This window comes from Capsicum annuum, chromosome 8 (assembly GCF_002878395.1).
Source record: "Capsicum annuum cultivar UCD-10X-F1 chromosome 8, UCD10Xv1.1, whole genome shotgun sequence".
NCBI classification, from domain to species: Eukaryota; Viridiplantae; Streptophyta; class Magnoliopsida; order Solanales; family Solanaceae; genus Capsicum; species Capsicum annuum.
In genome coordinates, this window is record NC_061118.1 from 159,832,178 (window position 1) to 159,848,634 (window position 16,457).

General features: G+C 32.9%; 1 protein-coding gene across 1 annotated transcript; it reads left to right on the plus strand.

Annotated features, from left to right (window-relative positions):
• The first annotated feature begins 11,349 nt into the window (after positions 1–11,349).
• Positions 11,350–15,696, plus strand: LOC107839914 (serine/threonine-protein kinase SRK2B). Its single transcript, XM_016683573.2, has 9 exons — positions 11,350–12,154; positions 12,356–12,430; positions 12,561–12,662; positions 12,827–12,880; positions 13,000–13,092; positions 13,182–13,274; positions 13,660–13,764; positions 13,851–13,949; positions 15,015–15,696. The coding sequence occupies exons 1-9, from the start codon at positions 12,035–12,037 to the stop codon at positions 15,348–15,350; spliced, it is 1,077 nt and encodes a 358-aa protein (XP_016539059.1). The 5' UTR covers positions 11,350–12,034; the 3' UTR covers positions 15,351–15,696.
• Positions 15,697–16,457: the final 761 nt, after the last annotated feature.

The window sequence follows — 16,457 nt, forward strand, 5'->3', positions numbered from 1 at the left end:
ATCAAGATAGATAACTCAAGCGCGTGATGTATCAATGAGACTATAATTACGGAGACTATTTCTTTCGGAGTATCAGCAATAAAGTCGCCCTCTCGTAAAGCATAAGGAAACAACTGTTCGTTATTTTTAGTGATCTGATACAAGACGACAAATAGAGGACATGAATGCCAGATACTTCAAGAGGCAAGTTCCTGTAGAATAGAGCATCAAAAGAATATTAGCTAGCTCTATAACGAGTCTGGGTGATCAAAAGAATATTAGCTAGCTCTATAACGAGTCTGACATATGGCCACCCACATAGATTATAGTTCTTTTGGAGTCCTTTAGAATGCTATTGTCAAATTGTGATGGGCTAAAGCCCGAGGTTGTAAACTATAGATAATCGACTGACTTGTAAAAGAACGTGCTTCTCACTCTCTTAATCAATAAATTAGTCTATATATATAATCTCTAAACTTTTCTTTTAGCCCTTGAATATTCGCCATAATTATTGTTGTTTCCTTAGACTTCTCGAACAACTCAGAATAGCTCAAATTGAACAGTTTGTAACTAATTGCTTCTTCTAATCATCTAGATTATAATTGCTACCAAATCAAATTTAAAATAAGATTGAGTCGTAAGACGTGTTCTCGACTGAATTTTAGTAACAAATTATTTCTTAATTTTTAAAATTGAATAAATAAAATTTAACATGTTATTTGTGTTAGGATTTATCTTGAATTTACTTTTACCCAATTTTCTACCATAATTAGAATTATTTTTTGGTGAAAAAAGATTTTTTTGTTGGAATTTTTTTCTTCCGTTTTAGGCTTATTTTCATTTGGAGAAAATATTTTGTATAACTATAAATTGAGGATTCTTCTTATTCCATAACACTATAAAGAGTATTGCTTATGAGAAATATCTCTCTCAATAAATTTTATGTCTTTTTAGTATTAGTTTACAATACATAAATCGTTTGATCAAATCATATTAATAATATCTTTTTTTTACTATATTTACAAATTACTAACCTCCGGATCACACTCGCTCTCGAGATTTATAACCCAACAATTTGCTCTCACCACGCAAGATGTGCTTTTTAGGACAAAACTTTCATAATATTTGTATTTTACGGCTTCTCGAGCCTCTAATATTGGAGTGCTCTGTTGTAACGTCTCACCATTTTTTCACATTTGCCGTGTGAACAAGGTCTAGTGTAGACTATACGTTTTTATCTTTTTATCTTGCTCTGTTTTCGTCTCAAAACATAATCTTTACTTCTCATGTAAACTGTTTGAAAAAAAATTTGTATAATATATGCAAGTGTGGGAAATATTAATGGGGACGTTGGTCACCAATATCATTTCGTCATACTTTTTCTATGAGAGTTTTTTTTTTTTTCTTTTATTTGAATTATTTGGATTACAGTGAGTTCGTATATATGAATGATTCAAGACAGGAAAAATGCTCAAATACGCCATTGAACTATTAGATATGACTCATTTATGTCCTTCGTTAAAAGTTGGGCTCATTCATGCCATTGCCGTTATAAAATTGATTCATCCATGCCATTACTTTTTAACGGTGATTTTCTAAAAAACTATTTTGCCACGTGGCCTCTTATTAGAGGTTCACATCATTTTTTTAAATTTTTTTTTAGTTTTGATCCATTAAGTAGAATTCACCTGCACCCAACCTATCACCTTAAACCACTTTAATATTAATCTTGATTTTGACCCTAGATTTAAACATATATATAATCATTTAGTCTTCAAACATAAAATTTACATAGTTGAATACTACTTTTAAAATAATATAGGTTAGAATAATTAATAATTTAAAATGGCAAATGAATAAATTGAGATGAAAAATTAATTTGTTTTGACTCTCGAAATCCGAACATCATCACATAATTTACGACGAAGAGAATACCACATAAATGAAGGACCACAACTTTTAATTAGGAAGAATACCTAAAACTCTCTTCTAAATTTGGATTATAAGTTTTATAATTGAATTATTGGTAGTCTTAATTATTTTGTGAATTTGGCTATTTGGTAGCCTTTATACTCTTTAACGTGAACGAGACGTAAAGCATAATTTTTTTCTGCGTGGACGGATTCTTTAATATACACATTAAAGATCCATTAATATACACATAAATAGTGTCTGCTTGAGTAGGTACCAAACAACACTAAAAAATATGTGGACTGAAAACACCCTACGTACCTGGATGGTGGTCTTTTATTTATTTTATATTTTTTTAAACTCTAACACGCCTAAAAATAAATTATGCTCTACGTCTCCTTCACGTTAAAGAGTATAAAGGCTACCAAATAGCCAAGTCCACAAAATAATTAAGACTACCAATAATTCAATTATACAACTTATAATCTAAATTTAGAAGAAATTTTTAGGTATTCTTACTAATTAAAAGTTGTGGTCCTTCATATATGTGGTATTCTCTTCATCTTATTATGTGATGATGTTCGAATTTCAAGAGTCAAAACAAATTATTTTTTAATCATAATTTATTCGTTTATCATTTTAAATTATTAATTATTCTAACCTATATTATTTTAAACGTAGTATTCAAGTGTGTAAATTTCATGTTTGAAGATTAAATGATTATATATATATATATATATATATATTTAAATTTAGGGTCAAAATTAGGAGTAATATTAAAGTGGGTTAAGATGATAGGTTGGGTGTGGTGAATTCTTTTTAATGGATCAAAACTTAAAAAAAAAAAAATGATGTGAACCTTTAATAAGAGGTCACGTGGCAAAATAGTTTTTTTAAAAATCACCGTTAAAAAGTAATGGCATGGACAAACAATTTTATAACGGCGATGACATGAATGAGCCCAACTTTTAATGAATGACATAAATAAGTCGTTTCTAATAGTTCAATGACATATTTGAGTCTTTTTCCTTCAAGATATACTAAAGATTTTAGATTTTAAATACTAGTAAAAATTCTGTTTCCAAATGATGATTAATGATGTTATATTTTATTATTTGACTAGTTAAGATATTTTAAATTTATGTAACAGATAAGCCAACTTTATTTATTTTAATTACTCTTTTATCATATATATACGTATTATCAAAAGGGCAATTCGGTGTATTAAAGTTATCGTTATGTATGGTGTTCGGGGAAGAACACCATTATAAGAATGTATCGTACGCAGTCTTATCTTATATTTCTGCTAGAGGTTAATTTCAAGACTTGAACCCATAATCTCCTTAATCACATGACAAATAATTTTATCAGTTACTCCAAAACTCCCCTTCTATATACATATTATCACCATACGTAATTTAAACTTGAAATGTTATAAATATTTTCCTATTATATATATTGACCGTTAGATCTAGGCCACTACTTTTCGAGTACTAGGATGATAAGTTGAAGGAAAAACAGAAAAAATGTCAACAAGATGACAGAAGCTAAAGGCGGTGCTTTATTAATTTTCAGTTATGGAGGTGAAAGTAGACGTCAAGAATTTCAAGTTACGATGACACGATTTGACCATTATTTTGGATGATTCTGTGAGTGTTAATTTTTCTTCGATATCCGCATTGAAATTTGATTAATTTAATTAATTTAAATTTACATCGTATAAAATTTTATTCGGAGAAAAACACTTTCTAACAGAGTTTTCTTCATATTTAGAATCAAATTCTCGATCTCTAATTAACGATGAAGCCCCAAATCCACTGCACTACAACCCATGTTGATCCGTAGGGTTACATTGAGGGGAAGCCATACAAAGGTTTAGAGTGAGGATGGAGCATATTTTCTGAGGAAAGAAAACGGAACAGAATTAAATTTAAATATGAAAGGGAAATTAACATTGTATAGGCATAAATAATTTCCATCTATAAAATATAATTCTTGGTCTCAAAATCAGTAAAGCGTCATACGAAAGTTAATAATTATAAAATATTATGATGATAAATTAAATGACAAAAAAATATATTATTAAAAATATGTTGTTGTTGTTGTTATTTTTCTGGTTATTATTATACGTTTTAACCAATTGACCTATTTACAAAACTAATATAAAAAAAATCATAAAATTGTTAGAAAAAATATTTTCCTAAATAAAACTCTTTAAAAACTACACTATGCATATATTGGTGTATGTTCGAGAGAAAAAAGATTTCTATCTATAAAAATCCAAAGCTTCTAAGTTTTATTGAAAAAGGAATTAAGCAATTATGAAAGCGATATTTTTCTACGAGGAATTTATTTTCGCTAAAAGAAAAAAAAATTGCAGTAAAATTCGATTATGATAATATCAAGTTAAAGTAGGAAGCTAGACAATCCCAATCAATAATTATAATATTTTGAAGATAAATAAACATATTTACAAAGTTATAACTTTGAAATTAAATATTCATAATACTTTTTTTCCATTTTAATGTAATAGCTTCATACGACGCCGACAACTACTAATAAGGAAAACTCAACAATGCCAGATCAATTATTTTTTTTTTTTTTACTCTAATTTTCAACCTTCATATTTAAGGTTATATCGGAAATGAATCCACAATTTTAAATTTGTGAATTTCTAATATGACCGTTTAACAAGAGGTTCAGTTTAGATCGAGAAAAATTTTAAAAACTTCCTTTAAGAATATCAAACTCTCGTCAGGCATCACACGAGCACATCAACTACGCCTTTCTCGCCACTGAGCCAACATTTTCGCTTAATTGTGAGTTTTCAAATAACATTTTCTTATACCTTCATTTAACATATTCTAAATATAAATATAGAATTTGTATAACAGTCATTGAATTTTCGATAACCTCCTATCAACGTCCTAGATTCGCTCCTAAGTCATGTAAGCTACAGGTGTTGATACAAGACAAACAAGGAGAACACGAAACACACTCCAAATCAGTCCACTAATCTTAAGGATCCGAGGACCTTCTTGGAGACCACTCTCGGATTCGCTACCAACAAGAAGAATACAAGATTCAATGATTTATATAACACCCAAAACAACATCAACACGTGAAGAACAAGAGGATTGCAATAATAATAACCAACGGTTTCAACAACACAAGAAACAACAATAAAAGATTACACTATACAAAGGGATAGAAAGATAGACTACATGAAGGCATAATCTCAAGAACCCAAGAGCATATTCCACTCTTAGACCTTTAACACTACATACTACAATTCACCTATCTCTTACGTGGCACAACAGGGACCTTGATCTCCCAAACATCTAACATTTCCAAGCTAGAATCCAACACAAGTGATTCCACACTCAAGTTGAAATCCCTAGTTACAATGTTTGGTCATAGGAGCCTTTCTCACAAGAGAGAAATGTCTAAGTGTCTACAACTTTCAATATTCATCAAAACTAATGACTAAAACCCTACATCATTCTATTTACAGTGTATTACAAATAATAGGTAAAATGACCAAAAGGTCCCTTTAATGAAATGTGACCAAGGGCGCCCTTGGAGTACAAGTTTAGGGTCGATTTTAGTGTGATCCAAGGCCTTCTCCACACTTCACTTGGACGCTTTATTGGATGGATCCAACGTATTCTCACATACGTGCATCCTCGTGGTCGTACCCGTATCATCCTCCCCTTCTTGAAAAAGGATTCGACCTCGAATCCGTTCCTTGCAAAATCAAAGAAGGACAGACAAGCAAAACATCCTCATGACATGAGGGTTAGGATTAGCACAATACACACATCACATGCCATGCCAAAGTGAGACAAACTTGGAGTATACCCACGGATCCTTGGTGTTGAACATGAAAACCTTAATATAAATGACACAAAGGAAGAGGTCATCATCAACAAAAAGAGACAAGGAAGAACCTTGCTTTCCTTCATTAGCACCCACAATCAAACATTGCTTGTCGTCTTAACCAAGCATTAAGTGGGGACGGTAGAAATTCCCACATTCTGAGAGGGTGCCGGGGTTAAATGGGAGAAGTAGCCAAGGGTCTAAGCCGAGGTTAGCCCTTCCTTCCCCTTGTTTGTTACTCACACAATTATGCATGGCATTTGCCTTTAAGAGAAGACTAACATTCAAGAATAGAGAGACACGGCCTAGAAGTCCTACCTCAAAAAGACATATGCCATCATTTACAATATTTCCGTACACATGATCTTTATGAACAAAACTACTAGCAAGGCTTTTACCACACAAGATGTTCAAAGAGTCACGTGCACCATCAAGATCAACTCTATAAACACCATCACTAACTTGAGAATTTTTAAGCACGCCACACATATTCTCAAGTAGTGGAATACATTCATGAGTAAGTTGATCTTCATTCACATCCTCACTAGTTGTTGGCAACTCACATACCAACGTAGACTCACCTTGGTTCGTACAAGGGTCAACTAGTATGTGAGTACTTTTGTCAATTGGTAATAGAATCTTATTCAAGTTATAAGGGCTAGCACTAGATGGACATAAATCATTCTTATAAGAAGAATCAATTTCCTCATCTAAAGGATCAACTAGTGCTTGCGTACTTACAACAAGAGTTTGGTCCTCACGTAACCTAACATCACCAAAAAGTATCACCATAGGGAGACTCAAACACCTCTACTCTAGGTAAATCTGCAACTACATCCAATTGGTCACTACCAGCCACAACACAACATTTTAAGTTCATAGGAGTGTAGGAAATAGTGTTTTTACCTCGTAGTTCACATGAGCTACGACCTTTCTCTTGACGTGTGTCCGTGCAGCCCACTTGCTCCCTTTGACCTACCATACGATCCAACCTTTTATTTGCTATAGCTAGGTCTCGGGACATAGTTTCAATGTAGGCTAAAATGACATTGGTGGCATTATTGTCCATGGTTTGAGAGGTGGAAGCCGCAGGTTCCCTTGTAATTGTACCCCCAAAAAAAGAACACACCTACAAAACAAAACACAAGTTAGTTCGAAACAACCTCACCGGTTTCACAAGTGTTGAAAGTCGGCTTGTACTTCGCGAGTGATTGAGGGTCGAGTCTACTCTTGCCCGGAATAGATTTTCATTTGAGTTGACTCAAGCAAAATTTGTTACGGACTTGAGCCAACAAGATACAACGAATTCACAAAAGAGAAAAGCACACAACAAACGCGTAACACGAATGAATGAACACAAAAACTAACTAACAATCTAGTAGATAAGTACTAGTTTGCCAATTAGAATTGGAACCAATGAAATTAAAACTAAGAAATAACAAAAGGAAACTAAGAAATCTAAAATTTGAGCTTAAATATGTTGTGTGAACAGTAAAATGTGATGATGTGACATCAACGTATTGGTCTCGGTTGCACACAACTTTTGTTGTCCAATTTTAAGTCTTGGTCAATTTTTCAATTTGGACTCTGGTGGAACTTGTTCAATGGAGGGAAACACAAACTAGTCTTTGGAGCTTATTTTTCAATTAAAATTTCAAGACTCAAAGTCTTGGACTAGACTTGTACTCCTCCTTAAAACATGGATCCTTGTTTTATGGGAAAGTGGTTGGGATGTGATTGACTTGTTGATGAGTGATGGTAGGTCTTTCAAGACTAACAAAGTTCTCATACTTTTTCCTTCACCTTTTTTTAATCCAACTTTCACTTTATTTTAACAAGGTGTGAAGGTTTGGAAGAACATCAAGAACACTTCAACAATCACCAAGAAAATCAACAACAATCTCCCAAGAACAACAACAAGGTTAGCTACAAACTTCCAACAAACGACCAATCCTTTGGTGTGGTGTTTTGGTCTTAACAAGGGGTGAAAATTATGATGAACAACAAGAATACAACAACTTTTCAAGAATAATAACAACACCAACAACGTCCGGCCCAAGTCCACAAGAAAGGCCACCATACGGCCAAGAACAACAACATCAATACATGGCCATTAACTTGTCACAACAACAATCTCAACAATTCAAGCTCAACTTAGGATATAGACTCAATGTGTTAGTGATGAAAAAAAGCTAACACTTAGAGACAACAAAGACAAGTAAAAATCTCGATTAATACACAACAAAAATATAATTTTCAGCCAAGAACACAAAATGGACAGATTGCTCTCTTTTCTGGAATTTTCAGTTTTTAACTTTTTTTTAATTTTTTATTTTCAACTCTCAAGCCCAAGATTGATCTTGTTAGAACAAAATCAAAGATAGCTTTGATACCAAATGATATAAGACAAACAAGGAGAACACGAAACATACTCCAAATCAGTCCATTAATCTTAAGGATTCGAGGACCTTCTTGGAGACCACTCTCGGATTCGCTACCAACAAGAAGAATACAAGATTCAATGATGTATATAACACCCAAAACAGCATCAACACGTGAAGAACAAAAGGATTACAATAATAATAACCAATGGTTTCAACAACACAAGAAACAATAACAAAAGATTACACTAAACAAAGGGATAGAAAGACAGACTACATGAAGGCATAATCTTAAGAACCCAAGAGCATATTCCACTCTTGGATCCTTAACACTACATACTACAATTCACCTATCTCTTACGTGGCACAAGAGGGACCTCGATCTCTCAAGCATCCAACGTTTCGAAGCTTGAATCCAACACAAGTGATTCCACACTTAAGTTGAAATCCCTAGTTACAATGTTTGGTCATAGGAGCCTTTCTCACAAGAGAAAAATGTCTAAGTGTCTACAACTTTCAATATTCATCAAAACTAATGACTAAAATCCTACATCATTCTATTTATAGTGTATTACAAATAATAGGTAAATTGACCAAAATATCCCTTTAATGAAATGTGACCAAGGGCGCCCTTGGAGTACAAGTTTAGGATCGGTTTTGGTGTAATTCAAGGCCTTCTCCACACTTCACTTGGACGCTTTATTGGACGGGTCCAACGCATTCTCACATACGTGCATCCTCGTGGTCGTACCCGTATCAAGTGTGTCTTTTCTTATCTAATCAACTTTCTCAAATATCTACATTTTGTGTTATCTAATCATCTTTCTCCAATACCTCTGTCAATAGCCTTACCTTTCTTAATATCTATCATAACCAATTTCTCACATATTTTCACTTGACAACTTCATGTGTATTCTCCTTACACATTTTAATTATCTCAATTCCATCTCTCTCATCTTATCTAATACAAAGACCTTATCACCCTGGTCTCACATATTTTTGTTTATAAGCCAATTTTTGTCTAATATATTCATGCATTCGTGAACTCTTTATTTCCGCTATTTTTATCTTATAATAGACATACGAATTTTTGATCAATCAATTACATTTTATTTATCCAATCTAATTGATTTAGCAATTACTTTATAAAACTATGAAACATAACATAAATTTATAATAAATAATAGATAATAGAATTCATGTAAATATGAAAAATAAATTATTATCATATTTACTAAGTACTTATTTAACAAACTAAATTAATAGTCTATTTGATCAAACTTCTGCAATTGATTTATTTTAAGAAGTGTTCTTTTTAACGTGTTTTTTCAAACAAATATTTTTGATGAGAAGCACTTTGTGTTTGCCTAATTAATTTTAAGCATCAATTAGTATTTAATTAAATTTTTAAGATTACTTTTAAGTATATTTTATCAAAGTGCTTTTAAGAGAAATTTTCTTTTTGACTTAATCTTTTTATTTTTAAAAAGTATTTTTTTTCTTCTATAAATTTAAATAAACACCTTATTATTATTTTGAAAAAGCACTTTTTAAAATTAATAAACTTGGCCAAACATTGGTGTAAATATTGGCATTGTTGGGGCAAACTCAACTTGAATCGTAACAATCGGATGAGAAAGAAAGATGTTGGAGTGGATTGGGCCACACGTCAATCACACTGTTGCCACCGCTTCACTTATTTTGACCCGATTCGACCGACAACTCCTTTACCTTAAATTTACTCCCTCGTATTTTAAAAAAATGAGATCAAAGAATGATGCTTTTTCGTTTTTGGCAATACTTTAATTTTAATTTTTTACATGACATATTTATGATCACAATATTAAAGGACATTTGGATACATTTGACACTACTTTAATTTAAGGCCATAAAATCAAAAGTTTCTTTATTTTCTTAAATTTTATGCCAAGTTAAAGTAGGTTATTCCTTTTTAAACGGAGAAAGTATTAAAATCCCCACATATATATATATAATAAAAAATCAATATTTATTGACAAATAAACAAATTAATTAAGGAAAAAAAATTAATAACTCAATTGTTTGATTATACGAACTCTCATCTAATCTGTGTGAATTTGATTCTCTTTTTATAATCATGTAAACAACACCATCAACAATCAAAGCATACATCTAGAGTGAACACTTATCCTCAAGCTGTCAATACTGCTCGGCTCAGTCCATCCAGGCTAGCTCATACGGATTTATATGTGAACTGTGGACCTCGTGGGCTAATTCATTTTTAAAAAAAATAATATTTTATAATTTAATTTTAGAATATTAATAAACATAAATATTATCAGATAATATTACATAATGTTAATACTTGTTAATCAAGTCTCCAACACCTCAAAAATTATTCCTAATAGCGAAATTAAATAACTTTTGACATGATATTCTTCAAACCAAATAAAAATACGAATAAAACAATCTAAATAGTTGCATGTATTTGATTTATGGGCTGGCCCACGGGCGAGCCCAACCCACGTTGCTCAAGCCCCATGGGCTGCGGGTTTATACGGGCCATGCTAAAAAGCCTTATTTCTAAACAGGATGCAAAAACTAAAGCTCAACTCTATCAAATTACAGATCGACCTAACAGGCCTGACCTATATTGACGACTCTACTTTTTAATTATCTTAATTAAAGAGTAAGAATAGCCTCTGATCATTATCTAATTACAATAATTTTCTTTTAAATATCCTAATTTTGAAGATTTCTTTTTTGGTAAAAAAAGACAATAGAGTATATTACTGTTGTTGGAGTATGCCCCTTTCCTGTAATTAATAAACTATTTCTTTAATTAATTAAGGAAATAACAAGTAAAGCACTATGTTCTATTCCATTCGTTCCATTTTATCCGTTCCAAATCGGAATGATACAGCTATTAAAAAAATAATAATTAGTAATATAACTTTATCATTTTATCCCTTTTAATTGTGTCTTGTTGTTAGTTCCAATATTGATGGATGAGTAATATCAAAACACCATTTATATTCTTAATGGTGTACTTTTAATAATATTCTTTTTTGTAATATTTTTTAAGAATACTAATAATAAAGAGTAATCAATTACATTAAAGATATAATAAAAAAAATTATATTATCGTAATAAATAAAAAAGAATAAGTAAAATAGGATAATAAATTAAAAAATTTAGAACGAGCGAATATTTTACTACTCTAAATAGGGAAGAGATACTTTGATAATAATGATGGAAGTATAGACTTTAATAAGGCATGAGATTTCAATAATAAAAAAATATTCCTTCATTCCTCTTTTTCACTTTTTGTCATTCACCATTTCACACTTCTATGCACTTGTGTGTCCCTGTTCCCTAGAATCTCTCACCCTGTCTCATGCACACACACACTGAGTGGGATTCCTTGCTTTTACCTTCAAATCTCTTCCAATTAATCTTTGATTTTTATTTTCTCTCCTCTTTTTCCACCATAATCCCATCTCAATTCCTTTCCAAGGCCCACAATTTCCAGTTTTTGTGTCTCAACAAACCCTAGTTCTTCTAAAATTCACAGATTTTCAAACACCCTTTTCTTGATTTGGTGCATATATGTTGATCTTGGGTCATATCATGTTGTAATTCAGCTTAAAGGGTTGATTTTCTTGGAGTTTGTTTTTTGGGATTATTTGGGAATTTTGTAAATTGCTTTAAAGATTGATCCTTTTTTGTTAAATTGAGAACCCCAACATTCCCAATTTGGGATCTTGAAGCTGAATTTTGGGTTTTGATTGGTTTTTGAAAGGGGAATTGGATAAGAAAGTTTGAAGCTCAAAGTTTGGTGGATTTTGTTATATATATATATATATATATATATATATATAGGAGTTTTTGAAGGATATAAGAAGATGGAAAGATACGAGCTTGTGAAGGATATAGGGTCTGGGAATTTTGGTGTTGCAAGGCTCATGAGGCACAAGGAGACAAAAGAGCTTGTGGCTATGAAATACATTGAGAGAGGACACAAGGTTTGCATAATTACTGTTTTTTTTTTTATCATTAATCTGACATCTTCTAGTTGTTTTAAATGTCTGATGCTCATTATTTTGTATTGTTTATTGTGTTTTTTTCCTAATTATTAGTTAAACATTCTTTAATCAGCTAGGTTCCCCAGTCTCTTTTTTATATGCAATATTATATAGATTTGAGATATGCCACTTTTGTTGTAGATTGATGAGAATGTAGCAAGGGAGATCATTAATCATAAATCACTTCGACATCCGAACATAATTCGCTTCAAGGAGGCAAGTGTGTTCATATAATTCACTATTTTGCAATGCCCTTTTGCTTTCATGTTGTTTTCTTTTGAAAATGGAAAGAATAAGTTAAGGAATAACTGGTCTAACTGTTGTTCATTTGTTTTGTGAGATGCAGGTGGTATTGACTCCAACTCATCTTGCTATTGTCATGGAATATGCAGCTGGTGGAGAACTGTTTGAGCGCATCTGCAATGCAGGAAGGTTCAGTGAAGATGAGGTATAGTTAAAATTTCTAACTGTTTCAATAATAAGTCTAGCATAAGCTTCCGGTGTGATGAACGAATTATGTAATTTTAGAAGGCCACACTTATGGGATCTTAGGGGCCTTGATTCCCTCTCTTTAATGCCTCTCTCATTTGGTTCTCGCTGCTGTTATTTCAGGCTAGATACTTTTTCCAGCAGCTTATTTCAGGAGTCCACTACTGTCACAACCTGGTGAGCAACTTACAAGAATTTACAGATAATTATTCTTTAGCTGTGAACATATAAAATGCCATCTTTTAATTTAAGGGAGTTAGTCCTCATCCCTGATCAAATTTCCATTGCCTTTGCAGCAAATATGCCATAGAGATCTGAAACTGGAGAATACCCTTCTTGATGGAAGTGCAGCTCCACGCTTGAAGATATGTGATTTTGGATACTCAAAGGTTGATGTGTTCTGCTGATTTGTAGGTATAGACTTATATTATTCCCATAGGAATTCTAAGATGCTCATAGTTTTCTCCTGCAATTGCAGTCGTCCCTGTTGCATTCCAGGCCAAAATCAACTGTTGGGACTCCAGCTTATATTGCTCCAGAGGTCCTCTCCAGAAGGGAATATGATGGCAAGGTATCAATGTGATTAATTATGTGATTTTTTACATTTGGTGGAGACTGGAGAGGCATTATGCAATTGATATTTCTCTGGCATCATCTGTGTGGAGCTGAATTTGCTACCATATGTGTCATTTATGGTAAATAATAATAATATTTCCTCCTATGGGTAGTTAGGAAACCAATATTACTGGTCGCTATATGACTTGTTAAGAAGCCACTATAACTTGTCGCTCTATACTTGTATAACTGGTCGCTCTACGACTTGTTGAATTTACAGGTGATGCTTCCATCGTTGCGGAAATTGCATCTTTTTGCTTACATCCCCATTATTTTCTAAAGGTAGATCTTTTTACTGATCTTTATTCTTAGGCCATGACTTTTGTTTGTGATTGATTCAGCTGGCTGATGTTTGGTCATGCGGGGTGACACTTTACGTGATGCTGGTTGGGGCATACCCTTTTGAAGACCAGGAGGATCCGAAGAACTTCAGGAAAACTATTCAAGTGAGTATTTTTAAGTCTTCATATATCCGACGAACTTCATGTGATGCTTACACTTTTTAATTTGGCATTGATGTTCCTCTTTCCAGCGAATAATGGCGGTACAGTACAAGATTCCCGACTATGTTCACATATCTCAAGATTGCAGGCACCTTCTCTCTCGCATATTTGTTGCCAATCCAGCAAGGGTACGCTCTCTTCTATCTCTATTGGCTGTATTATAGTGGAAGTTTTGCTTGAATTTTTAGTGGGTGAACAATTTGAATAATTGCTATTTACTGAATCTAGTGGAACTTATACACATTCAATAGATTATCCTGCAATTAAGTCATCAATGTTACAATTTATATCCTGGATTGCCTATATATTGAATAAGATTTCCTGAATCACCCTTATCTGAACCAAAACTTTGAACTTCGATATGATGGAAAATTACTTCAAGCTTTCAACACTGGTTTTTGCTTGATCTAGGCTTCATCCTTGGTCTTGAGTAGTGAATGCAATTAGATAATATTATTCCATGGTTCTTGTCAGGGCACTGTGTTGTTTAATGCTCCAACTAACATTGGTTTAATGTCAAGGAGTACAGCAATTGCATGTGCCATTAATTAAGCAGCGTTGCTTAGTCCATCAGATCTTATTTTATGTACCTGCCTTATTCTTAAGCGATCAATTCTCCCCAAAAGATGTTATCTTCTAGTAGTGTGTGGCCACCTCGAAAAAAAGGGAGTTGAGCTTGTTGTTTTTTCCAATTCAGATACTACTGTGTTAATGATTCCTTGTGACCTGGCTTCTATTTCAAAATGAGAGAGCATCAGAATCATCTAGAGGGGAAATAATGTGATATCTCAATTTGATGGTAATTTGTGATTTTGTAGGAGTTCCTATAGTTGTAATGGCAGTCCGCATTTGCACTCTTACCCTTGAAAAAGAACTTTGAATGAACGTCTGCTTTGTCATCTCTTCAAACATATCAACATTCAATCTTATCCTTGAAAAAGAACTTTGAATGAACGTCTGCTTTGTCATCTCTTCAAACATATCAACATTATAAAGTGTGTGTAACGCTGTAACATGTCACTAATTATAAATAAAAATTATATGTACTGATATTAAATTTGCATCTTCCATTTGTCTGCTCCGGGTGTTCTTACCATATAGTAGGAGGGAGTGAACAGAAAAATGAGAAAGTTATAACAGATTTTAATGAGGAGGAGATTGTGGCTTGCCTAATAGGCAGATTTGTTTTGCAGAGAATCACAATCAAAGAAATCAAGTCACACCCATGGTTTTTGAAGAATTTGCCTAGGGAATTGACAGAAGCAGCACAGGCAGCTTATTATAGAAAAGAAAACCCGACATTTTCGCTTCAGAGTGTGGAGGAGATCATGAAAATTGTGGAAGAGGCAAAGGCCCCTCCTCCAGCTTCCCGTTCAGTCTCAGGTTTTGGCTGGGGAGGTGAAGAAGAAGAAGAGGAGAAGGAAGGAGATGCAGAAGAAGAAGTGGATGAGGAGGAGGAAGAAGAAGACGAATATGACAAACAAGTGAAACAAGCACATCAAAGCTTAGGGGATGTTCGTCTCAGCTAAGTGTATATTATCTTCCTTATTCGTGGAGAAGTGTGGACACACACATAGGCCTATTTATGTTTCTTTTAGCTTATAGAAGCTATGGTATTTGGCATTTTATGGTTGTGTAAAAGTTGTTTCGCGTAGCCCTACATGCTACATTATCCTTTTTGCTTGTAGAAAACTATAGCTTTTAAAGTGTCATTGGTTGTGTCGAGACTCTTTTTCTCCCTGTTGTGTGGAACTTAAAAAAGTCTGTAAATTTCTTGAGTTGTGAGGTAAGGAGGCTTGTGAATTATATTTCCGTAAAGACAAAGGCATTGGTGTATTTTAAGTTGGAACTTGAATGAGCCTGAGTTACTATTGACAGGAGTCTTTGGTAAGTTTTGTTGTATGCATCTTGGATATCCGCAGAGAATTTGAATACATAGTCCTGGTGGTCTTTCAGTCTTACTTGCTTTTATGGGTTTTATATTACTGTTGATGTTTGAACTTGTCAGTATTAACATATTACTGCAACACCCTACCATTTAATTTAGGTAGGGGTTATGTACGCACTTTATCCTCTCCGGATCCATTTTGTGGAATTAGATTGAGTATATTTATCGTCCTCTTTGTGGGAATTAGATCGGGTATATTGTTGTTGTGTATAATTACAGCAACAATATAAATATTGAAATTGAAAATTAACTGTACTAGACCTAATAAATATTTCACGTGTAGTATAAAAAAGAATATTATATGTTATGTTAGTGTTATAAAGATATAATCCTAATGGTAATTTATAGCTTCACACAATGATCTTGGTTTCTCTAGTTCTCTCTATATTCTATTCTATTACTACAGTTTTAGATATTTTTTCAACATGGACAGCGACAACAATGATATTAATCAATACAGTAAGGATTACCACACAATTAGATATTTCTATTCTTCTCTTGACCGATTCGATTCATCTGATTTTTGTTCTAATTAAGCAATATCCCTATATTTGATATTAAAATCCAAAATTTAGCGAGAATAACCGATCAATCACTTGGAAATTAGAATAAAGCACACTGTTCTTTTGTTGAGAAACAGATAAGAGTGAAAGGAAAGGTTGAGAATTATGACATTCCACCCCAATTT